The following is a 26713-nucleotide window of genomic DNA, read 5'->3' as shown; positions in this document are numbered from 1 at the left end:
AAAACAGAACTAAAAGCAACCAAGAGACGCTGCTACTGTTGTACTTGTTACATCAAAAGCTCGCTACATTCTGCGTGATTATAAAATGAAACCCAGATACGTTAGTATGACAGAGGCATTCTCCTAACTTGGACTTATTAGACTCACCCAAACATTCTACACATTCCCCAGCTCTGCACCATTGGTAATGTCTTTCCTCTTTTATCTCTACCTGCCAACATTTTATCTATTCATCGAAAATCAGCTCACATGCTCCTTTTCCCAAAAGTTACCTCCGTTCCTGCTGTCAAATAGGAGATAGTTTCTCTTTAGGTTTTTTTTTTTAATAATATTGTGTAAATTTAGTACAATATTTATTACACTTATTTTCATCCAATTTCCTTATTTTCTTTTTGACATATGGTTGTATGCAGACTGGCTTCAAACTCCTGCTGTAGCTGAGGATGATCCTGAAGTTTTCTGATCCTTTTGCCTCTACAACTCAAGTGCTGGGATTAGAAGTTGTGCCACCATGTCTGGTTATGTTTACTCAAATTCCTCTACTAAAATGTAAGAAACTTCCAAGCAGGATAGTTAGTATTAGTTTCCTATGGTCTTTAGCAATTCATGCTCAATCAGTGTTAAATGGCTAGAGCTTTAGAAGAGTATTAAGCCTCACTTTATGTCCCATAGGATTTTCTCACTACCTTTTCAGTTTCTATTTAAACTCTCCTCCCAATCACCTTTCAGGTATTAACTACAGGCAGGATAAATTGTTTAAGTAGGTAACTGATTCTTTTAAAGGGGGGAAATTAAAAGCTGGGGTGTTGATGAATGCCTGTAATGCTAGCACTTGAGTGGCTGAAGGAGGAGGAGGAAGAGGAGAAATATAGCAAAAATGAACAAGTTTCAACAATACAAATGGCTAAGTATAATTTAAAATGTTTGGCAGAAGCATAGTAACGATGAAATATGAAGGACATATAAACAGGGTAAGAATAAAAAATTCTATCTACATTGTAATCAGGAAGTAAATAATGTATGCAAATGGTTGAGAACCAAGAATGAATCATGAAAAAAAAATCAAAGAAACTGTTACACTACAGAATGGTGAGTTTTTTCCTATTTTTAAAAACAGTTCTATTTCTGCTCTATGCTAATACACAAGTATACTTCTTCTCTCTGAAGGGGTTTTTCTCTTTTATAGAAAATGGTATGATCAACATTAAAATTCATAGTCTGTTATATTTATAAATTTTATAAGGGGAGAATAGCGTTCTTCATTGACAGCAAATCCATCCCAGATAGGAGACATTTTCGGTTATCATGACTAAAGGATGGAGAGAATGCTACAGGTGTCCAGCTAGGTAGAAGAATTCTATAATGCACACAGTAGTTGCTGCTTCCCTTCACAACAATGTATGTGAAGAGTGCTACTGTTGAAGAAGCGCTGAAGTAGAGAATGAGCTGTTTTGCTAGGCTCTAGAAACTTACTGGCTAAAACTGTGCTCATGGCCCAGAAAACACACAAAATTTGTCTAAGTAAATGAATAGAAATATCTTTTTCCTTGGAATTTATGCTGATACTAAAAATAGCTCATTTTATAATTTTTTTAAATGGTGTATATGTGTACTACATGCAGAGGCTAGATAAGGATACCCTGTGTCTTCCTCCATACTCTACCTTATTCGTTTGAGACGGGGTTTGCCACCGAACCTGATTTGTCTCCTGGCTTGCAGGCCAGAAAACTCCTGTTGGGATCAACTTGTCTCCATTCCTTGCACTCCCAAACACAAGCACACAGGGTCATGACTAGCTTTTTTTTTAAAAGATACATTCTAGGGGTTTGAACTCAGGTTCCCATGCTTAAATAGCAAGTGTTCTTGCCCACTGAGACATCTTCCCAGCCCCAGCCCCAAACTATGTACCTTGCATTCAGTCTCTTCTTGTGAACTAACTTCTGGAGCATCACAGCACTGATTATTTAAAAGGCATCAAGGACTCTATCAATGTAAGGACTTCCTGCTATCTCTGACTCCTAAAGCTATCATAATTTGCTACAATGAGCCTTTCAGTATCTGTAAATTCTATTTTTTTTGTTACTGTTGTTGATGTTTTGAGATAGAGTCACTATGTAGCCCTGGCTGTCGTGGAGCTCGATATGTAGATCAGGCTGGCCTCAAACTCACAGAGATCTGCCTGCATTCTAACTCCCAAGTGCTGGGATTAAAGGTGTGCAACATGATGCCTGACTCAGAATCTGTAACTTTTAATAGTTAAGTCAGATTAGGAACTCCTAAACCATTAAATACAACCATAGTTTGCTGTTGGTGTTATTGTTTTGATTTTTTGAGACAGAATCACCCTTTGTAGCCCTGGCTGACCTGGAACTCACTATATCCATCACAGAGATTCACCTTCTCTGCCTTTGAAGTGCTGGGATTAAAGGCCTGTGCCATAGCACTTAGCAGCCATATCAAACAAACAAACAAACAAACAAACAAACAAACGTTTCAAGGATAAATTACCAAGTAGATGATGACACAACTTCTAAAAAGCCACATGTGCCTTTCACCATAAAGCTGATGATGCAAAAATCATGTGCTAAAACAATCGGTATGTACAGAACAGTATGCCGAAACAATACACAACACATTCTATTTTAAATGCATCATATAAATTTGATATCCTCTGTAAACTAAAGTTGACATTATATCTTTCCAACCTTTTTAGATACATCTTGTCTCAGTTCTTGTACAGGGGACTCATTTTCAGCTTTGTTTGATGTATTCTCTGTTTCCTGTTTAAAGAAAGAAATAAACAGACCAAATGATGACTTTTATTTAAAAGTCTCCTCAAAATGGGTGCAAAAGGGGAAATACAGCATTCTTAAACCAAAGAAGACATGAGATTGTCCTTAAAAAACTAAAACAAAAATAATAATACTACACAAAGCAAAGAAACATAAAAGCTATGAACAGATAGTATGCCAACTATGACACTGTGATTTGAAAAAAAAAATCAGCAAATTTAAATGTGAAAAATTGAGCCTAGCTTTCAGCAAAGAAGATTTATTTTTACATGTATGGGTATTCATTCTGCCTGAGTGTATCTATGTACACAATATGGATGCTTGTAGAGGCCAGAAAGCACTGGATCCCCTGGAACTGGAGTTGCAGATAGTTAGGAGCTGCCACATGGGTGCTGGGAAGCAAAGCTGAGTCTTCTGAAAGAGCACCAAGTTATCTTAACTTTGAGCCATTTCTCCAGACCCCTGAGCTTACCGTTTTAACATTAAAAAACTAATAGAGGGCTGGTGAGATGACTCAGAGGGTAAAAGTGCTTCTTACAAGCCTGATGACCTAAGTTCAATCCCTGGAACACGCAGCGTGGAAGGAAAGAACCAACTCCTGCAAGTTGCCCTCCAATCTCCTGAGTTGAGCCTTAGCATGCATGTGCACCCCAATAATAATAATTTTTAAAACACTGAATAGATGATAAGAACTCACAAATATTTTAGTAGCTAGAAAACACTAAGGATCAAAAATATTTTTTCCTGGGACTGGAGAGATGGCGCAGTGACTAAGTGCACTGTGCTGCTCACCCAGAGGACAGAGGTTCAATTCCTAGAACCCAAATGGTGACTCACAACACAAAAGTCTGTGATGTCAGTCTCAGGAGAATCCAATGCCCTCTTCTGGCTACTGCTGGCACCAGGCATACAAGTGGTACATAGACATACACTCAGGCAAAACACCTGTACACACTAAATAAATAGATATTAAAAATACTTTCCAAAATACTGTTCTATAAATACATAAAAATAAAAATCACATGACACAGAAAAGCATATTCTGAGAATATTTTTAAATTCTACATGTTTTAGATAAAAAGAGGCAAGATTAAACGAGAAGTTAAATGAAGTTTCTCAAAACACTAAAAGATGAAAAACATTAAAACTATCAAAAATACATATATATCTACATGTACATTTATTTGCATGCACATATACACATGTGCACACTCATACACACACATATCTGGGAAGTTAGAAAGGTAGACACGGAATACTGCATTGCTTGCTAGAAAAATTAGGGTAAAATAATAGTGTAATACATTTGAAAATCTTGCTTTTACATTTATAAAAGGATAGCAATTTGAATGCTACTGATATAATAAGGAATATCAATTCATAATTCTTATATATCACAGAGCTTGTTAGAGGAAGGCTGCTATAATAACTTTCACAGACAAGTAATACAAGGCAAATAGGATATATATATATATATATATATATATATATATATATATATATATATGTATTAAAATGACACTTATATAAGTATCAGAATTATTTGTATGAGTACTAATTCCATGATGAAGTTTTGCCAAAGATTACTACTGATTAGTATAATTGAGTCAATTTGCTACTGAAATTTTTTACAGCTTTGTGTAGCTAGAGTTTTCCTGCCTGACCCACAGTCAGGACAAACCTCTCTCACCTGCCAGCCCCACAGCCACTCAGACCCAACCAAGTAAACACAGAGACTTATATTGGTTTCAAACTGTATGGCCGTGGCAGGCTTCTTGCTAACTTTTCTTACAGCTTAAATTAATCCATTTCTATAAATCTATACCTTGCCATGTGGCTCGTGGCTTACCGGCATCTTCACACGCTGTTTCTCATCATGGCGGCTGGCAGTGTCTCTCTGCCTCAGCCTTCCACTTCCCAGCTTTATTCTCCTCCCTGTCCCGCCTACACTTCCTGCCTAGCCAATGGCCAATCAGCGTTTTATTTATTGACTAATCAGCAACACATTTACCATACAGACCATCCCACAGCAGCTTTGAAACATTTTCAATCTCAAATTTGTTCTTTTGGATTCCTCTTCAATATTTGGGGAGGGGAATACTATTAATTTTATTATAGAATCTGATAAAGGATCATTTTTCCCTGACGGAATCTTAAGTATGAGGTAAAATTTAAACTCTCCCACAATCTATGAGGGTTTAACATGATGTGGACTCTTCTACACACTTGATAGCTCATGTACTTCTCATCACTACCTCCAATACCTATAGTTCAGTGAACTCTTGCTATTAGGGTTCAAGTGACATTTTTGTCATAGAAGGCTTGCCTGGCCATCTTTTAAAAAAACACAATTATTTGATTTTATGTGTATGTGTGTGTCTGTTAGTGGAGAGACAGGGGAGATTGGAGCAGGAGGATTAAACAGGGAAGAGGAGGTAAGAGATGGGTAAGGGAGAGAAGATGGGGAGAGACAACTAATACTTAAAGGCCATATTGAAACAATGCCTCAACTAGATATCTTTCATCACCAAGTGAAACCACCAATGCCAGGAATGGGCTATATATAGTCGAGTCAATGGCCCAAAGGGCCTCCAAACATTGGCTATTGCCAAGGCTACTGGTTGCTCTCCACAAACTGATGGTAAGGCCCTATTGCTGAAGGCAATACATACAAATCTCACTGAACACAGAGAAGTGGAGCTGGTGCCTAACTAGAGCCTTCATCCCTACTGACTAGTGCTTCTGGTACTCTGCATGCTATCAGGAAAAAGGTAGCCAGTTACAAATCCTGTGCTCTACAACGGTGACTCGCCTGCAAGGTATGCTGTACAGTAGTGGCACAAACATGGGAGTAACCAATAACTCTCTAATTGGATTTAAGACCTACTCCACATGATGGAAACCATGCCTGACATTGCTCAGGTGGCCATGAATGGGCCTAGAGAAAATAAAAGACTATTGTATTGCTAAAGGAACATAGCAATAAAATGATGCCTAATGACATTTTGTTATACTCATAGATCAGTGCCTCTCTCAGCCATCATCAGAAAAGCTTCCTCTAACTAACACAGAGACCCACAACTAGACAACGTGCAGACAGAAAAAGATTTTGGAATATTCAGTCCTAAATGGGATGTCTTCATCAAACCCTTCCCCTCAGGGCTCAGGGAGCTATACAGAACAGGAGGCAGAAAGATTGTAAGAGCCAGAGCTGATGGACGACTCCGTGGAAATAGTGTCTTCCAGACACAATGGGAGTGAAGCACATATGGATTCACAGAGACTGTGGTAGCAAGCAGAGGGCCTGCATAGGCTCAAGTCAGATGCCTTGAACAACCATCATTAGAAAAGTTTCCTCTTGTAGTAGGTGCTAACTAACATAGAGATACCCAACTGGACAATGCACAGCACTGAGGGGGGAAGTAGACATGACATCCCATCCCAAACCCAAGAAGCTATATTGCATTAACAACTACTCACACAAAAAAAATCAGTTCTCTCCAAATGGAGTCTCACTGGGTATATTTACCACCCATAAAGGCAGATTCTATGCCCAGCAGCTGATGGCCAACACAAACTGAACTCAGTGGTATTTTTGTAGACTTTTGTTTCATATTGTTTTGTTCAGACATTTTTTTTTGTTTTGCTGGCCTTTTATTTGTATAATATGGTTTACTAATTTTGTGTTTTTATGGATTTTGGTTGTGTGTGTGTGTTTGTACTTTGGTTTGTTTTTTGTTTTCTAAAGAGAGAGAAAGAAAGTGCATAGAGTTAGGGGGGTAGGGAGGTGGGGAGGATCTGGGAGGAAGGGAGGATCTGGAAGGAGTTGGGGGAAGGGAAACTGTGATCAAGATATATTGTGCGAAAAATTTTTTAATGAAAGTAAAAATTAAATTAAAAATGAAAAAACACATTTATTTATTTAATTTTTGTACATGTATGTCTGAGTGCATTTATGCACTGCATGCCTGCAGTGCCCATGAAGATCCTAAGAGGAGCTGGATCCTGAAATAGAAGTTATAAGTGGTTTTGAAGCACCATGTGCGTCCTGGGAACCACACCTGGGTTCTCTGTAAGAGCAGTAAGCACTCCTAACCAACTGAGCAATCTCTCCAGCCCTTTTTGCTGTTCAGAATCTGAAATGAGTTTTGTTATTTGCTTAGTTTTTCTCTTATCCCACTAGAGTATAACGACTGTCTTAGGGTTTTTAATTGCTGTGAAGAGACACCACGGCCATGGCAACTCTTATAAAGGAAAACATTTCATTGTTGTGGCTGGCTTACAGTTTTAGAGGTTCAGTCCATTATCATCATGGCAGAGAGCATGGCAGCATGCAGGAAGACATGATGTTGGCTACATCTTGATCAAAAGGCAACAGGAAGTTGCCTGAGACACTGGGCAGTATCTTGAGCATAGGAAACCTCAAAGCCTGCCCCCACAGTGACACACTTCCTTGAACAAGGCAATACCCACTCCAACAAAGTCACACCTCCTTACAGTGCCACTCTCTACGAGCTCATGGGGCCAATTACATTCAAACTACCAGAACAACCACAAGAACAGGGACATTGCTTGTTGAGTCTACCGCTATTTACCCAATATCTCAAACAGTGTCTAGCACTAAATAATCACTGCTAAATAATGAATGTTGAATAATGTATATTCTGGTTTTCCTTTGGTTAAAATATGTAACTTAAGTTCATATATTCTTTAATTGATTTCTAGATTTAAATTTTATTTTTTGAAATAGCATCTCACTATATAGCTCTGGTTGGTCTGGGATTCGCTGTGTAGAACAAGCTCAAATTGAACTCACAGAGATCCACCTGTCCCTGCCTCCCAAGCACTGAGATTAAAAGCAGGTGCCAATATGTCCAGCCTGCTTTTTTAAAATAAAGTGTTTATTTTCCTTTTATTTTTGAGATTAATATAACATTTTCCCCTTCCCTTCCCTCCTTTCAAACCTAGCCATATACTCGTCCTTGCTATTTCAAATTCATGACCTCTTTTACATTAGTTGTTATTATATACATATATGCATATAGATATGCATTCCTAAATATAACCTGCTCACTCTGTATGATGTTACTTATATGTATGTATGTTTTTAGGGCTCAGCATTCGATAACCAATTGGTGTGCTCTTCCCTGGGGAAGACTGTTCCACTCTCAGCATTTCTTAGTTTTCTATAGTTCTTTGTGTAGAGAAGAGGCCTTCCTTGTTTTTCAACACATTTATTTATTTACTTATTTTTAAGCTTATTGTTTTTCCTGCATGTGTATATGTGCACTGTGTGCATTCCTGCTCCCCTGGAACTGGAGGACTAATAGCTGTAAGTTGCCATGTGCATGCTGGAAATCAAAGCTGTGTTCTCTGTAAGAACAAGTGCTCTTAACCACCGAGCAATCTTTTCAGTTCTAGCCTAGTTTTAAACTAAAGAAGATCTAATCAAAACTATTTAGTAAGAGAACTTGGACAAGATGGAGAATATTTGAAAGACCATCTTTAAGAATAGTTACCACAATAGTTACTGGGTAGTGGTGGCACACGCCTTTAATCCCAGCACTTGGGAAGCAGAGGCAGGCGGATCTCTGTGAGTTCGAGGCCAATCTGGTCTACAGAGTGAGTTCCAGGACATGCTCTAAAGCTACACAGAGAAACCCTGTCTCAAAAAACAAAACAAAACAAACAAACAAAAAAAACAACCACCACCACAACAAAAAAAGTTACCACAATGGCACCATCAATCCTACCAATTTTAAGTATTTAATTCAATTATCCTCCAACTGTTTATTACCTGGAAAATCAAAAGCATTTTACAATACAATTTAGTGGAAAATTTCTTCATTTAAGCTAATTAAAAAATATATGAAAACTTCCTAGGTCCTAATTTGATTTGTTTTAATTGGTATTTACAAAGATCCTAGGTTAATACTCTTACACTGAAAAAAAAACCTGCTAACCAGTGATTAGATTTCTATTTTATATAGCTTAACAAAGCTCTTTTGGACTTTGAACTTGAAAGGTAGCAAGCTGCTAAGTCACAAGTTAAAAGGTGTCATATGGTACCACTCAAAAGACCTGATATCCAGGGAAGGGAAGTCAATCAGAACGTTTCTTAGTAAATTCTAAGTATATATAAGTCGACTATAATTTTCACTAAAAGAAAACCACAGTAGTTAACTATATATAGACCTAGATCCTTCTTGATAACACCTCTGTCAGGCTGGGAGGATAGGCAATGGAAGTAAAGCATGTGACAAGACAATATCACCAAGTTAACTAGACTTGAGAAGTCTTTAGTATCTTCTTATGGGGTGGCATGTTCTTTATTAAAACATAAAAATAAGACCCAGCTTCCCCAATATCATGTCATTTCTTTAGCCCCTATCTATGACAGTATCAGAAGCATCCTTTAGTAAAAGGCACAATTCACGACTCAGATTTTAGTCATCCATGTAGAAGTTATGCTCCACTTGTGTTGGCTAATAGAGTTGCTTGTACTTTATGATCTTTCATTATATGACTTGAACATTTAACTTTTAATACTCATGCTCCCCACTCCCAGTTCACCCATGGGACCTATTTTCCTCTCCCAGGAATATCCACATGCCCTCCCATCCCTTCCTCTATACCTAACCTCTCTGTGGCTACAGACTGTAGCTTGGTTATCATTTATTTAATGGCTAATATCCACATATAAGTGAACACATACTATATTTATCTTTCCGTGTCTGGGTCACCTCACTCAGGATGACTGGACAGGAACAGGAGGATCAAATGGGGAGGGGGAGGGAAGATGTGGCTGAGGGAAGAAATGCATGGAAAGACAGCCAGAATTGAGGGGCATTTGGTGGTATGAAAAATCTAGTGCAGTGAAAATATCCTAAAAACATATGAAGGTAATCCTAATGAAGTCTCCAAATAATGAGAGAGACAAAGCCCCAACTAGTCATCTCTTGGGGTCCCATGGAAATCCCCAAGCAACCATGCTATTACTAAGACAATAGGTTGCTCTTCTCAAACAAACAGCGAGGACTTTTTGCTGAAGACAACACCCACACAACTCACTGCATATGGAGAGGTCGAGTTGGTGCCTACATAGAATCTTTACCCCCATGTTCTAATGTCTTTGGTATGGGAAGGTACTCTGCAGGCTACCAAAAGAGAAACATAAAATCGAACCCAGCCACAAAACCTTTGATCTACAATGCTGCCCTGCCTGTAAAATATGCTGGAGCAATGGTGGCACAAAGCCTGTGGGAGTGGTCAAGTAACATCTGATTTGACTTTAGGCCCACTCCAGGAGATAGAAATCATATGTGACACTGCTTAGGTGACCAAGAACCAGAGACTAGATAGCCCACAGACCTAGGGTAAAATCAAATACTACTGGTTTTAAAAAGAAGAAGTAGTGATAAAGTGACTCCTAATGATATTCTGCCATACTCATAGATCAGTGCCTTGTTCATCCATCATCAGAGAACCTTCCTCTTGCAGCAGATAGGAACAAATACAGAGTCATACAACACAACACCCTCAGCCATACATTATGTGGCAAGCCAGGCCTTGGAACACACAGTTCTAAATGGGATGTCTCAATCAAATCCCTCTACTTAGGACTCAGGGAACCCTGAAGAAGAAGAGGCTGAAGGACTGTAAGAGCAAGAGGGGATGGAAGACACCAGGAAAACAGGTCCTCTAAATCATCTGAGCAAAGCTCATATGAACTCAGAGACTGAAGCAGCATGTCAGGGCCTGTGCCAGGTCCTTTGTACATATAATACAGCTTTCAGTTTAGTAGTTTTAATGGGACTCCTGAGTGTGTGAATGAGTGGGTCTCTGTTGTGCCTTCTCTTGGTTTGCTGTGTCAACTTTGATGTGATGGTTTTTGTTTTATCTTACTACATTTTATTTTGTTATGCCTATCTTTTCTAATGAGAGATAGAAAGAGAGTAGTTCCAGATGGGAGAGGAGGTGGGGAAGAACTGGGTTGGAGAATAGAGGGAAGGGAAACTGTAATCAGGATAAATAGTATGAGAAAATAATCTTGTTTGTTTGTTTGTTTGTTTTGATTTTTCGAGACAGGGTTTCTCTGTGTAGTTTTGGTGCCTGTCCTGGATCTTGTTCTATAGACCAGGCTGGCCTTGAACTCACAGAGATCCACCTGGCTTTGCCTCCCGATCGCTGGGATTAAAGGCGTGCACCACCACCGCCTGGCTATTATTATTATTATTATTATTATTATTATTATTACTATTATTATTATTATTGGTTTTTCGAGACAGGGTTTTTCTGTATAATTTTGGTGCCTGTCCTGATCTCGATTTGCAGACCAGGCTGGCCTTGAACTCACAGAGATCCGCCTGACTGCCTCCTGAATGCTGGGATTAAAGGTGTGCACCACCACCGCCCAGCAAGAATCTATTTTCAATAGAAGAAAAAAAATAAACACTCCCAACAAAAGTTTGTAAAAACTCATATTCACAATTAATTTGTACAAAACTGCTGCATACTCAAGGAAATATTTGTTATTATCTATAAAAGAACAATAAGCTAGGAGCCAGGGGTGATGTTTCATACCTGTCATCTCAGCATTTCAGAGGCTAAGGCGGGGGGGTTGATGGCAGTACAAGGCCAGCCTTGGCTACATAGTAAGCTCCTGGACAGCCTGGGACATAGAACATTAAGCTATAAATAGTAAATACATAAAAAGATACTCAGAAAAAGAGGTCATGAAGTTAAAGGTGAAGGTGAACAGGGAAGGATATACGGGAGGGTTTAGAGGGAGGAAAGGGAGAACTATTTTAATTATATTATAATCTTAAAAATAAAAATGATAAAAATTAATTCTTTTGACTCCTGCTTTTTATTAGTAAAGAGGGAGATATTTAATAAAGTTACAAAAATGTTAGAAATGTGACTTTTATTCACTTTCTGCTGAGAAAATAAAAAATTTTTAAATGGCTATCATATCCACCCATCTATTCCTTTCAATGTTATTTCCATTGTCTTTGTCAGAGGCAGAATAAGCTCAAATTCAAGGCCACCATGGGCTATAAAGTGAGACCTTGTAATAAACAAATCCACAAAAGCCCGCAAAACCCAACAAACAAAAACACTAGCCAGAGCTGGGCATGGTGATGCACGCCTTTTATCCCAGCACTCCAGAGGCAGGTGATCTCATCTCTGAATTTGATACCAGTATGGTCTACAAAGAGAGTTCCAGTTACCAGGACAGCCATGGCCATTACATAGAGGAACCCTGTCTCAAAAACCCAACCAAAACAAAAAACTAAAAAACAAAACCAAAAAAACACTAGCCAGAGTAACTGGAAGATATATACAAAGTGACTCATATATCATGCTTCAAACTTTTAAAGGCTAGAGTTCTCAGCTCGATAGCTGAGGTTCATCACAATCTAGTCTAGTTTTCCAGCATTCTACCACTGAAACTTCTATAGATGTCAAACTACTGTTTTCAGTGCTTCCAGCAAATGCCATATACCTTCACACCTTAGTTCATACTGCTCCCTAACACAGTATTTTGCTGATGGTTCTCTATCTACCCATGTGACCACCCAGTTTTCAAACCCTAGCACAAACTGTATCTTCTTTTTGCAATGTTTTCTATTCTGTTTCTACTTCTACCTTCTACAGAAGGTACCAATGCTCTCATATCTGCTTCATTTTGTCCTGCTTCCTCCAACCTTCTTGTAAGACTCGGCATCTAGTCTGTTCTATAAAAACCAAGACCTTTTGTCCTTTTGTACAGATAGCTATAATGTGAGATTGTAAAATTACCACAAACCAGGACCTTTATTTGTACCACTTAAGATATTTGTGCCGGGCGGTGGTGGCGCACGCCTTTAATCACAGCACTCGGAGGAAGAGCCAGGTGGATCTTTGTGAGTTCGAGGCCAGCCTGGGCTATGGAGTGAGTTCCAGGAAAGGCACAGAGCTACACAGACAAACCCTGTCTCAAAACAACAACAACAACAACAAAAAGATATTTGTAGATGAGGAGCTGGAGAGAAGTAGGTAGTGAAAAGCACTTTCTGATTTTTCCACAGGACCCGAGTTCAGTTATTTGTACCCATATTTGGGTAGCTCACAACTGTCTGTATGTAACACAAACTCCACGAGATCCAATGCCCTTTTCTAGCCTCTGTGTAGTATATACACACACAGAAATGCATACATAAAAATAAATCTTTAAAAAAGGATACTAGTAGATATAACACTTATATATAAAACATACTCAATAGCCTCAGTACATATACATGTATGTACAATACTAAGCAATGAAAATGAACACAATGCTGATAAATACAATTCTGATCCATCTCAATGCTTTTTGCTAATTTCAAAGGGGCATATATTACATGATTTCATTTATAGACTATCTTTCAAAATGACAAAATTACAGCGATGGAAAACAAATTTGGAGATGATGTGGGGTGTTGGTAGCATGTAAAATATAAAGTGGTAGCACAAGGCAGATGTTGATGACACAGTTCTGCAGCTTGGTTGTGGTGGTTATACAGAAATAAACACAAAAAATACTGATATAGGATTATACATTCACACTGGACCACTGTTAAATTCCTGGTTTTGATACTGTTCTATAATTAAGTTATAACCATTGGGGAAACTGGCTGAAGGGTACACAGGACCTCTTCATACTATATTTGTAGTTCCCTGTGACTCCATACCTACTTTGAAATAAAAAAAAGTAAAAAGGGAACAAAACCCAATCTCATATTTATTTACTAAATATGTACATTTGCTATCTAATTTTAGTCAAGTAAGGAAAGTCTTTAATTACTGGCACAAAGTAGATTCTCCAGACCTATTTATTATAACCTATAAATACCTTAGAGCCAAGTGGCTTTGAAAACTTACAAGCATAAAAAGCAATCACTTCTAGATATGCAGACTAGGAGGTAGGGTATGAGGAATAGGAGGAACGGCTGTTTCTACCATGTATCTTTTGCTCTAAAGACATTTAAACCATTTATATGTATTACTTTTAAGACATGTTTCATGGAAATATTAAGTACAAAGTATTTTTATAAAATACAAGGAAGAATTATGACAGAACCTTTCTTAAGCATCCAGTTTTAAGAAAAAGGAAAGAGCTTTCAAGTCTCTTGCACTTATTCTCATTTTCCTTTATAATCTCTCCACCTGAGAAATGACAGCCTAAATTTTGTTTATCATTGCTTTGCTTTCTTTCCAGTTTGACCATATGTTTCCTCATGTAGAACAAGATGGCATCAAATCCACTATGTTAACAACAATGACTTTGAACTTTTTATTCTCCTGCTTTCACATCTCTAGTGCTAGTATTATAGGCATGAACCATTGCTGTGGAATAATCCTTTTGTACACTGTGTGTGTGTGTATATATATATCTCACTGGTTTAATAAAGAGCCAATTGGCCAATAGCTAGGCAGGAAGAGGTTAGGTGGGAGAGCCAGACTGAGAGAACACTGGGAAGAAAGAGGGTGGGGTCACCAGCCATATGCAAAGAAAGCAGGAGATGAACATGCTATGGTGAAAACAGGTACCACCACATGGTAGAGCATAGATAAGAAATATGTGTTAATTTAAGAGGTAAGAGCTAGTTAGCAACGAGCCTAAGTTATCAGCCAAGCATTTATAATTAATAATTAGTCTCTGTGTGATTATTGGGAGCTGGCTGGCGGGACAGAAAACCTTGCTTACAAGCCATCATGCCCAATTTTATGGGCTATTAAGGGGACTGAATCAAGGGACTCAGGGAGATCTCACGATTATATTTCTAAACAATATATTCTTTTTTGGTATGCTTTTGAACTAAACATAATGAAATCACAGTGCATATTTTTCCTGTGCCTTGTACCTCCAATCAACACTCTGGTGTTTGAAACTCATTTGGGCTTTATATATAATTAATTCATTTTTACTTCTGTAGAATGTTCCATATAAATATACTATAATGTTATAATGTATCCAATGTGCATTAAAGGTGCATGTGTATATGTATGTATGTATATATGTATATACATATGCATATATATCTGAAATATAGAGAATGTTCAAGATTATACATACAAAAATCATATAATACACATATAAAATACTTACATATAATGCATTTAATATAAGTACATTTTCATGATGATATTCTTGTATTTAAAATGGGTATCTCTTAGGGACTAAGATATAGCTCAGTGATGGAGCTCTTACCTAGCATGTGCTAGGTTCCAGGTTTGATCCCCAGCATGACAAAAACAAAAAAGGCCACTGTCACAATAGAAAAATCTCTTCACTTAGAAATAAGGCCAGTATTAATTTTTATTTATACTAATAGTGTGAAAACATGTGCCCATAAGAAGCATACAAGTGTTTTGGTTATTCTATTTTTTTTTCTTTTTTAAAATACTAAGGTCTGAAGCCGGGCGGTGGTGGCGCACGCCTTTAATCCCAGCACTCGGGAGGCAGAGCCAGGCGGATCTCTGTGAGTTCAAGGCCAGCCTGGGCTACCAAGTGAGTCCCAGGAAAGGCGCAAAGCTACACATAGAAACCCTGTCTCGAAAAACAAAAACAAAAACAAAAACAAAAAAATACTAAGGTCTGGACCTAAGGTCTTGTATATACTAGGTAAGTACTGTATCACTAAGTTATATATTTGGTCCTTTAATAGTGTTCTTTTATTTTTAAAATTATAAATCAAATAGAAATTAATGAAAATCTAAAAATTATATTTAAACCTGTCCTTATAGCACAATATTCACATAGGTATTTATGGATTATCTAAATAATTGTTAAGTTAGAATATAATGACAATGTTCTTGAAGGAAAAAATAACTTAAAAAAAACAATAGCAAGAAGGTGACAAATACCAAAATCTTTGAGAAAACACAACTAACCTTGACTGATGAAAGTCCAACTTTTTCTGGAGATCTGTTCAGAAACAAAAGAAAGTATTAGATAGAAGAAATAAGAAAAACTTCTACATACTAATAAAGACAAGCTTGCATTAAAAAATAGGTATATATTTTGTTACTAGAAAATCTTACTTTTATATAGCAAAATGCAGAAAACAAAAGATCTGGGAAGAAAGCTAAAGCAATTATTAATAAGCTTACTTACCATCTGTCTTCATATACATATAGTATATGGAGCTTTCTACAAAAGAAACTGTGCAACTCCACAATAAACTTCCTCAAAATGATGTTCTAAATGTGAAATTGTGGGTCAAAAGTATAAAAAATTCAAATTTGCAGGAAGCTTTCAGCCTGCTATCCAGAACAATCACACCAATTTATGCTCTCACTACTTTAAGAATGCCAGTTTAATACCTTCGCTGAAAAGGAGTGCCATTTACAATATTTGTCAATTCGATAATCAAGTGTACATATTTTTGTCCTATGTTGCACTTCTTTGGTTTCTAACATGGTTCAAAATTTTCATATGCATTATACATACTGATTTTGGAAAGAGAAATGATTTTCGTTTTGACTTCAGTTTTCTACTGGAGCAAAACTCTACCCTTACCTGGGGTAAAACCAAATACTACAGGTCTAAAAAAATAAAAACATGTAGTGATAAAATAACTCCTAATGACATTCTGCTATACTCAAAGGTCAGTGCCTTGTTCAGCTACAATCAGAGAAGCTTGCTCCTACAGTAGATGGGAACAAATACAGAGACTCACAGTCAGACATTAAACAGAGAGTGAGAAACCCTGGAACACTCATCTCTAAATGGGTTGTCTCTACCAAATACCTCCACTCAGGGAACCCCACAAAGGAGGAGGCAGAAAGAGCCAGAGCGGATGGAGGACACCAGACATGACCCTGTAAATCAATACGAGCAAAGCTCCTATGAACTGACAGACTGAGCAGCATATACAGAGTCTGCACAGGTCTGTATCAGGTTCTCCGTGTACACATTACTGCTTCCAGTTTAGTGTTTTTATGGGATTCCTGAGTTGCGAACGAGTGGCTCTCTGATTCTTGTGCCTTCTCTTGCGCTCTTTTCCTTCTATTGGCTTGTCCTGTCCAACTTCAATGTGATAGTTTTTGTTTTATCTTATTATATTTTAATATTTACCTTACAGAGCTGTTCTTTTCTAATGAGACAGAAAGGGAGTAGATACGGATGAGAGGGGAGGTGGGAAGGAACTGAGAGGAACAGAGGTAGGGGAAGCCATAATCAGGATATATTATGTAAGAATAGAATCTATTCTCAATAAAAGAAAAATAACAATAAATTAATAAAATATTCTATCCTTAAATATAGACGACTCTAGATACAATAATTTCAAAAATAATTTCTCACCAATTATTTTCATAATTTCAGACCTTTTTGGTTTTTCCAAGTAAGAACAGTTTAATATTTGCTTCAAAGCATAATTGAGAGAACATATTTATGGCCACTAATTATTATCCCTTAGGGCTACATAGCATTCCTGGATTTTGAAAAATAAAATGCAATTATCACAGATGATACAACTTTGGGTTGAAAGGCAGCTTCAAACCAAAACCATTTAATCACAGTGTTTTTGTACAGATAGAAAAACAGTTTAAGAGACTGGGTGACTTTTCCTCAAAGTTGTATTTATAAGAAAAACCAAACTACTATATTCTTTATATGCCAAATTTGGTATGTTGTTACAGGAATCCTCAAGATCTACTTAAAATTTAGTAGGAAACAAAATAACTTTCAAAGAACACTTAATCTCTTCACTGAACAAATATTTCTGGAATACCACTCTGTGCTAGGACTAGAGATAAGATGAATTAGACAATTGTAGTTTGATTTTTTTAAGGTTACTAAAGAAAAAAACCACAAAATTAACTGTCAGAAACAGTACCCATCTAACTAACAGTGTTTTTGGTCAAAATAAATTTGTGTTAACAAAGGACAATTTCCAGAAAACAGGTTTTGTTTTGTTAAGACAGGGACTTGATACATAGTCCAAACTCAAGATTTTCCTGCCTCAGTCTCCTGAGTTCTGGGATCATATGCTTGGCATGTTGACAATTAGTTGGTTCTCTAGTCAAATCTATATTGCTGTGTAATAAAATCCTGCATATAGAATGTTAGTTATAACTAAGGTTATTCTAATTTCCAAAGAAAGAAATAAAGATCAATTCTATATAAATAGATGTCTAAAACAAACAAGTACAATCCAAAGAAAAACAAAGACCTTAAAAAGCTCAAATCTCCATGAACTTTGAATTCTGAAGGACAACGAAGGGGAAGTGCAGACCTACAATAGTGGTCTAAAAGCAATGTTTAAAAAAAAAAAATACTAAACCCCATATGAAGGAGAGAAGGGAAGAAATTCTGTTCATCTCAGGATCCTTACACCTGGAGAAATTTGGCCAGGTTCTTTAGCTGGTTGCATCCCCTAGAAAGGAAGACATTCTTAGCTCTTATATGTAATAGGTTTCTGGCTGTTGATTTAATGTCTAAGTTACTGGCCAGTTGTTGACATTAATGGAGTTATTCCAGATTATGCAGAGTAACTACTTCCTTTTTAAAGACAAGGGACATAGTAAAACAGTCTTTTAAGCAGGCTAACTTCACTTGAACACTGTTTAATGATACCCCATGTGTGTGATCAAATCATTTAATGATTCAGTTTCTTAAAGGTGCTGTTTTGTCCTCTGCAAAAGGGGGCAAAAATCTCCCTTGGACTGATATGAGGATTAAGTCAGGGTGCATGAAGACATACACAGTGCATGGTAGTTTCTTTAGCAATTTTGAATTACTCCACATTTTTCCATGGTACTTTGGAAGCTATCAGTAGTGAGGAGCCAAAAACTATTTCTGGACACAAAAAGGGTACTCTACAGCCTATAAAGCTCCAGCTCATTGAAAAAGAGTGAAAAAAGCCAGAGTATACTGAGCTGGTGATTCAAATGAAATCTTACCAATGAGTGATATTATTAAGCAAAAATGTGGTAACAAAAACCACTCATGTTTGAAGCATATTTTAAGTATAACGTTGTTAAGAGTTTGGTGGGTAACAATGTATTTCAAACTACCATGGTTTCTTATAATGTGTTAAGTTTGAAACTGTTTTTTATCAGGGTAGTATGTAAGGCTAGAATTCTTTTGTTAAACATTTCTGATCTATTTATAGAACTTCAGTGCCTAGTAAAAACTAAAAAACACATTTAACTTGTAAATGACCTTTGTTATGTGCCAAAACGAGAAAAGAACAATTCATTCCAGAATAAAAAGCAGCCAACAGGGGACTGCAGAGATTGCTCAATGGTTAAGGGTGCTTGCTGCTCTTATAGAAGACTGAGTTCAGTTCTCAGCACTTACTGGCTCGAAACTACCTCTAACGCAAGCTCCATGGAACTTAATACACTTTTCTGGATTCTGCAGGTACTCACACACATGTGGCATACATTCACACAAACATAAATAATAAACAAACAAACAAACAAATAGTAGCAAACATCATGGTTTATATCCACTCCAAGTTTTCCTAATAGGGGCTTTATAAATAATAAAACAATGGCCATCATTTATCACATATGTGCCAAAACAATGCTTGCATGCTTGAACTTTTTTAGTCATCAAAACTCTCCTACTAATTATATTATTTTCACAGAACAAAAGTCTAACTTGGATCAGACTCAATCATTTAAATTCTATCTTTAAAATGCATGGGCTGGAATGTGACCTTAGGCAGCCTGACTCCAGGCTTTCAGTATATTGCCTCCTTTCTGGGCAAGGTCTTAAATACTGCAAAAGTTGAAGATCCAAACATTTCATTTCTCTGGAGATTTTACATATGAATCTTTCTTTACTTCATTCCCAGGCTACGGCATGTCAATTAGGCAGTTACTGTAGCTGTTAAGGGCCAGTCAGAATTCAAAGCCTTAAACAAGTTTAGTCCAACTCAAGAAGCAGCATTAACTGCTTTCACTTTGTTGCTCATGCATAGCACCAGCTACTGCATTTTCCTAACCACTGTCTTTTAATAGTTGTTTGAACATAAAGTCTCATGTATATAAATATATGAGTAAGCCTTGCAGTTTCAGTATCTGTCACTTAGAAATACCTCTTTAAATAAAAGATATGTAATCACTCCTTAATTAGTATGCTCAAACATAATATTTTAATATAATAATGCCCTCCTGTAGGTGATAAAATATGGGGAATTTATTTGCTTTCATGCCCAAGATTCTAGGCTGTGTTTTAGAGTTTTCTTTCTTCCTCACCTTAAGTGGTCACTTCCTACAGCTGGCCATGTTCCTATGCTTAAAAGCTTTCTTGCCTTTCTAATTTTGCTTCTTATCTGTGCTGAACAGAGAAGCCAGGTTTTTAAAAACTGTAATTGCAAGGTCAAAGAAGAATAGGGATTTGGGGATGTTGCCAAAGAGACTTTATGATTTTATTTTGCACTTTGTGGCACTTTTTCAATTGTTCAAGGGCTTTAAAAATGCTTATTTCTTACATTCAGTTCTATCTGAGAATTGTCATTAGTGAAGAAGTAGCTGCCCGATAAGTGTGCTACTAATCTTCAGTATCCTGGGACCACTCAGCCCTTCTACTCAGTCTCTGATTTCAAAGTGAAGATAAAACACGATTTCAGAGAGAGCACATGTCTATAAAAACAACTACTGAGGTCAGGCTTAGGGATGGGAGGGAAAAATAGAGGACTAGATGTCAACAAAAATGTTATTCTCTTTCTTCCACCATCAACTATCTATAAGATCTTAGGAAGGATCTGTAGAGTTTCTGGGATTTTAGGAAGTTTTTTTAATATTACGAAAGCTCAAACTTTATTTTTCTAATTTATTCCCAGGAAGACATCATAATAATACTGTAAATTATCAAACAAAACTTATTTTTATAATAATTTTACCAGGTTAACCTTAGTCATTTCACCCTAAGAGCCAGACCAGATTAGAAGTTCAATATCATCCTATGAACATACTAATAAAAGCAAACAGTATGTTGGTACAGGCAGAACACATTACGCTAGAAAGCCGATGAAGAAAGGTATAAGCATCTGTTCATATGTGTAAAGCATGTTCTTTATGTGACACACACAGTTTTATATTATAGTATATAAGCAAAGACACTATGTCACATCTACAAACATTTCAGAGAGATCTGGGACAAAGGAAGTGGTCTTGTTTGGCCAACTTTCCATGAGACTGTCTAAAAAAAAGAAATTGACAAATCATGTTCCTAATTATTGGCAATAATGAAACATTTTGATATATATGATTAAATCAAGATAATTACTGTCAGTTTACATATTCACCATTTGTTTCTAAAAGCATTTGAAATTTATACTCACAGCAATTTTACTTGGAGACAGGGTCTCATTTAGCCCAGACTGGCCTTGAAGTCACTACATAGCTGAGAATGACCTTGAACCTCTTCTGGTCCTCCTGCTTCTATCTCCTAAATGCTAGGATTACAGGCATGTACCATAACATCCAGTTTATATGATGCTAGGGATGGAACCCAGCACCTTGCACGTTCTTTAAAAGTACTCTATGAACTAAGCTACATCCCCAACCCAACACAGCAATTTTTAAATATACATTACTTGCTTTTATCATTTGTTATACCATAGATCTTAAACTTTATTCCTTCTAAGCCTTTAGGAAAAGCCTTCCTATACTGCTCTTCCTCTCCAGCACTCAATAACCACCACTCTACTTTCTATTTCTACAGATACAACTTATTTTAGATTGCATAGATAAGTGAGAACATAAAGCCTTTGACTTTTTGTGCCTGGCTTGTTTGACTTAATACAATATCTTTTAGGTTGATCATCACAGAATGTTCTTCTTTTATGACAGAATAATATTCTCTTGTGCATACATAACACATTTTCTTTATCTACTCAGCCTCTGATAAACATTCATCTTGCTTTTGTATCTTGGTTATGAATAATGCCAGAGTAAACATGGGAATTCAAATATTCCTTGGACTACTGATTTCATGTTCTTTGGCTACATATCTACAAGCAGAATTACTAGTTCATATGGCAGTTCTATTTCTAGTTGAGAAACCTGTATACTGGTTTCTGTAATGGTTATACTAATTTATATCCCTACCAACAATTCACAATGGACCAAATTCTTACCACTTAGCTATTTTTTGACAACAGTCCTAACAGGTATCTCATGATTTTTGCATAGCCTTTATGATAAATGATGTTAAGCAGTTCATATACTTGTTCACTTATCCCCATGTCTGCTTTTCAAAACTGTCTTTTCAGGTGTTTATTTATTTTAGGTGTAGAGACAGGATCACAGGTAGAATAGGCTACCTCAAACTCACTAGTAGCTGAGGATGAACTAGAACTCCTGATCCTCCTGCTTCAACCTCCCGAGTACTGGAATTACAGGCATGTCTCTTTGTCCATTTAAAACAACTGTTTTATGATTTCATATGTACGGGTATTTTGCCTACACATATGTCTGTATACCCAGTGTGTACCTGGTACCCTCAGAAGAAGGTGTCAGATGCCCTGGAACTGGAGTTACAGATGATTATAAGCAATCATATGGATGCTGGGATTGAACCAGGGTCCGCTGGAAGAGTAACCAGTGTTCTTAACCACCAAGTCATTGTTCCCTTGCCCATTTTTAACTGTTTTCTTGCTTCTGAGTTGTTTGAGTTTCTGATATATTATAGATATTAACTCTTTATAAAATATAAGGTTTGCAGATATTTTATCCCAGTGTATACTTTATTTTCCTCCTGTTAGCTGTTTCTTTTCCTGTTCAGTAGCTTCTAAGTTTAATGTAATCTTATTTGTATATCACTGTTGTTGTTATTTGTGCTTTTATAGTCAAATACAAAATAGTTACTGAATCAATGCACACAGTAAAAATTTGATTTTTCAGCATATTGAAAGCTGTGTCTATTAATGTGTTTAGCTATAAACATGAAAAAAGCAATTTCTGAAACAGCTTCAAAATAAAAGTGCTTTAAACAAATATTGGGTTTTACTAAAAAGGAAAAAAACATGGTTTTCATGTAAAAATAGCAAAAAAGTAGAGTGGCTTTCACTTAGGATTTGAATATAAAGGTAATTTTCATATTAGTATCTCAGCAACTGACAACATATATAGAATATTTTTTATTCATTATAACTTGCTTTTTATTTCTGAGATAGACTCTCAGTGTACTGTCAAGATTATCTGCAAAGTCCTGAGCTCAAGCAATACTTCTTCCTCAGCCTCTCATGCACCTCCATACTAGCTATAAATTTTTCTATGAGAAACTTATTTTTGCACACTAGCTACAGTTTATAGTATAGACAGTTATACATAACAAAATTATGTTTGAATATAAAATTATGCATTATATATTTTCTCTAGTTTCTTATCTGTTTAGTATTTAGATCATGAGTTTCTTTTTTGCAGGCAGCATATTGGTGGCTACAGTCAGAATGTATTTTACTATCTGCATTATAGTCATTTAAAAAAATTATACAACTTTAACACATTGCTCTTGTGTTTTGTAGAATACTGGAGAAATTATTTTTTCTCTTATAATTTCTAACCTAATTTACTGATAACCTCCAAATGTACAAAGAAAATATATATAATAAGTTCATTACATCCAAGCATAGATGTCTAATCTCTGGGATTTGGATTTGATGACAATATCTGCATCTTATGTAAAAGATCTTCAAAGACTGTACAGGTTGTAAAACCAAACAAAACTGCAGTAAAAGGTGCAAACATGTAAGCAAAGCAACATTTTACTAATTCTCTTAAAGATGGACTTTAGAACTTGCTAAACCTGACTCTCTTGTGTGTTGAGAACAGTATTTACTTCCTTTAATAACAATAAATTATTTCCCAAATATTATACGTGTACACAAAGACTGAGTTAGATCTCTAGCACACCCTCAAAGAATATAATATAAGAGAACTAGGTTATTGTTTCAGAGATTTAGATATAACAACTGTCATTTGTTTTGCTATCATAGTTAGTGGGGAATGGGAAACACTTATTCACTGCTCGTGGAAATACAAACTGGAGCAGCAACTGTGGAAATCAGTATGGAAGTTCCTCAAAAAACTAAAAATAGACCTACCACATGATCCAACTATACCACTCCTGGGTATATACCCAAAGGACTCCATAGCCTACTCTAGAGATACCAGGTCATTCACATTCATTGCTGCTCTAATCACAACATGGAAACAGTCTAGATGTCCATAAGCTGATGAATAGATAATGTAAATGTGGTACATTTACACAATGGAATATTATTCAGTTATAAAGAAAGATGAAATTATGACATTCACAGGTAAATGAATGGAACTAGAAACAATCATTCTGAGAGAGGTAATCCAGATCCAGAAAGATAAATGCCATGTTTTCTCTCATCTGTGAATGCTAGATTTGAACCTTCAGGTATTTATGTTTCAATTGGAATGATCATAGAAGTAAGGAAATTACTAAGGAATCATGGGGAGGGGGTTTCATATGAGGGGAGATAGAATGCACTGGTTTAAAAAGTTAAAATGTGATAATGGAATGGAAAAAGTTTAAATTGGGGTAGGAGAGCACAAGACAGGAGAGAGGAGGAAGTATGTGAAAGGAAAATGACACAAAACACTTTTAAAAAGTCATATGGAAAATTACTACTACAGAATCTTCCTAATACACACATACACATAACACACAAAGAGTTAAATTGGAGCTACACTATAACAGGGCAGCAATGTCCATACCAGACACAATGGCTAACAAATAAAAAGCCCAGTGCCAAGAATGGGTTAATTCTTTTGAACTGTTGGCTAGAGAGGTCCAATAGTCCCCCTGAAACATTATAGGCTATTGCCTTTGCTCTTGGTTACCATTCAGAACTTTACAGTAAGATTGTATTGCTGAAGATACCTCGTCCTTGTGTTACAGAACATGGAGAAACCAAGGTGGTGATAAGCTGGAAGCTTCACCTCTATTGGCTAGCCTTCACTAGGTACTGTGTGCATGCTTCCAGAAGAGAAAAGTAATTCTCAGTCTTACTCAGCTGTGAACCCTGTGAACTACAATATATGAGTGGCCTGGCAAGACATGCCCACTGGTGCATAGCAGCATGAATACATGGGAGTAACCAAGATACTTTCTGATTAGATTTTTAAGTCCTGTTCTACAAGGTAAAACTCATATTTGGCACCCATTATCAGACCAGAACCTATATGTAGACAGGTCATAGGCCCCAGAGGAACCTACCACTATAATTCTGCTAAAGTGGTATAGTACTATACTAATTCCTAGTGACTTATCATTATACTCACAGATCAATACATCTCTCAAGCCTCCTCTAAGAAGCTTCTATTTGTAGTAGATGGTGATTAACACCAAGACCACAACCAACCAAGGTGCTGAGAATATAAGACTTCAGGATGATGAGCCAAAATGGAATACTATACCTCTCCTATCAAGACTCAGGGATCACTGTGCAAAAAGGGTCAGGAAGAGTATAAGAGCCAGAGGTGGTAGATGACTACAAGAAACGTGTCTTATGAATATAGTGGGACAGCTGTTCGTATGAACTCAGTGGTTGTGGCAACATACACAATAAGATCTGTGCAAACTCAAGCCATACCAAATTCCAGCACGGAGAAGGGCACCAACTCCTACCCCTAGTCATGGAGCTATTGGCAACTGTTAGCTGCTGCTGCAATAGAGAAACCATTTTCTCTAAGAGCACAGCCCCTATTAGTCAAGCACTCGCCAGTGAAATACCACACATCTAAGAGCATTCGAGTATCAGAAATTGGTCTTGATGTGTTTAAAAGAACAGACAAAAAGTTGAGTGGATAGAAAAGGAGAAGAGTTAGGGGATGAATACGATCAAATCATGTACAAAACTCTTGAAGAACTAATACAAATTTTAAGAGTTAGCATACCACCTATGATGCTACCAAGTATAAAAGGAATTACAGCAATATATTCCAAAATCTCAGATTTTAAAAATTAGTCTCGAGGCAAAAATTTTTTTAGTGTTTGAAGGTATCATAAGAATCATTTCCAAGGCCAGTGAGACTGCTCATGTGTTAAAGACAGTTGCATTACAGGCCTGAAGGAAGACCTGAGTTCAATCCCTAGGACCCATGTATAGGTGGAAGGAGAGAAGCAACTCCACACAGTGTTGTCTTCTTACCTCCACATGCTTACCACAGCATCCCTGTATACATTCACATACACACATCAGGCACAAAAGGTTGTTTCAGAAAAGATTCAAACGATTCATTTCCAGAAGTGTTCAATCTTTTGTCATTGTGATATGATGTTGTCATCTACATATGTATTGGTCCACATTCATAGATATCAAGAGATACATGCAGTCCATAGCCACAGACTGAACATGCTTAAAATTACCTAATTTTTTAAATGAGAAAAATAACACAAAAAGATTAAATTACTTCATTTAACATCTATCTATTGTTTATCAAATAGCATGGTGCTTGCTAAGCATTGAGTATAAAGTAGGAAACAAAATAGACATTGTCCCTGACGTCCTAGAACTTAGGCTAAGGTCAAAAGGCTTGGGTTATTAAGTTAATGATAGAGTGCATATTAAGCGTGTGTGAGGTCCTGGGTTCAATTCCCATCACAAACCAACCAAGCCTAGCTAGAACTAGGGATGGTGTGAATAGTTTCTTTGCTGTTTCCAACAAACCACCTACCCTCCCAATTTACTTTAATAATTCATATGACCCTTTATGGTTTCACGTGGTTAGGTAACCAACAAGTTGAAACTTTAACCATTTATTAAAGCTTTGATTTATCTAGAAACAACATCAACTTCTTAGGCAAAGCCAGAGACTGCGTCCCAGAAACTAAAGAGTGAATATGATATCAATCTACAAGTAAAAGGGCTCTAATTTTAGCCATACAATAGAAGAATATA

At 36.7% G+C, this 26713-nt stretch overlaps 1 protein-coding gene across 2 annotated transcripts in view; it reads right to left on the bottom strand.

Moving 5' to 3' along the window:
* The window catches only part of Wdr44 (WD repeat domain 44), a 100432-nt gene that overhangs the window by 45934 nt on the left and 27785 nt on the right, over positions 1 to 26713 (bottom strand). For both annotated transcript variants that reach the window (XM_059250743.1, XM_059250744.1), the window contains 2 exons: positions 15711 to 15744; positions 2706 to 2780 (listed from right to left, as the gene is read on the bottom strand). In XM_059250743.1, coding sequence (XP_059106726.1) covers positions 2706 to 2780; positions 15711 to 15744 — 109 coding nt within the window. The remainder of the gene's footprint in view (positions 1 to 2705; positions 2781 to 15710; positions 15745 to 26713) is intronic.

This window comes from Peromyscus eremicus, chromosome X, assembly GCF_949786415.1.
Source record: "Peromyscus eremicus chromosome X, PerEre_H2_v1, whole genome shotgun sequence".
Lineage (NCBI taxonomy): Eukaryota > Metazoa > Chordata > Mammalia > Rodentia > Cricetidae > Peromyscus > Peromyscus eremicus.
Note: the sequence above shows the minus strand (reverse complement) of the source record. Positions and strands in the feature narration are given on the sequence as shown.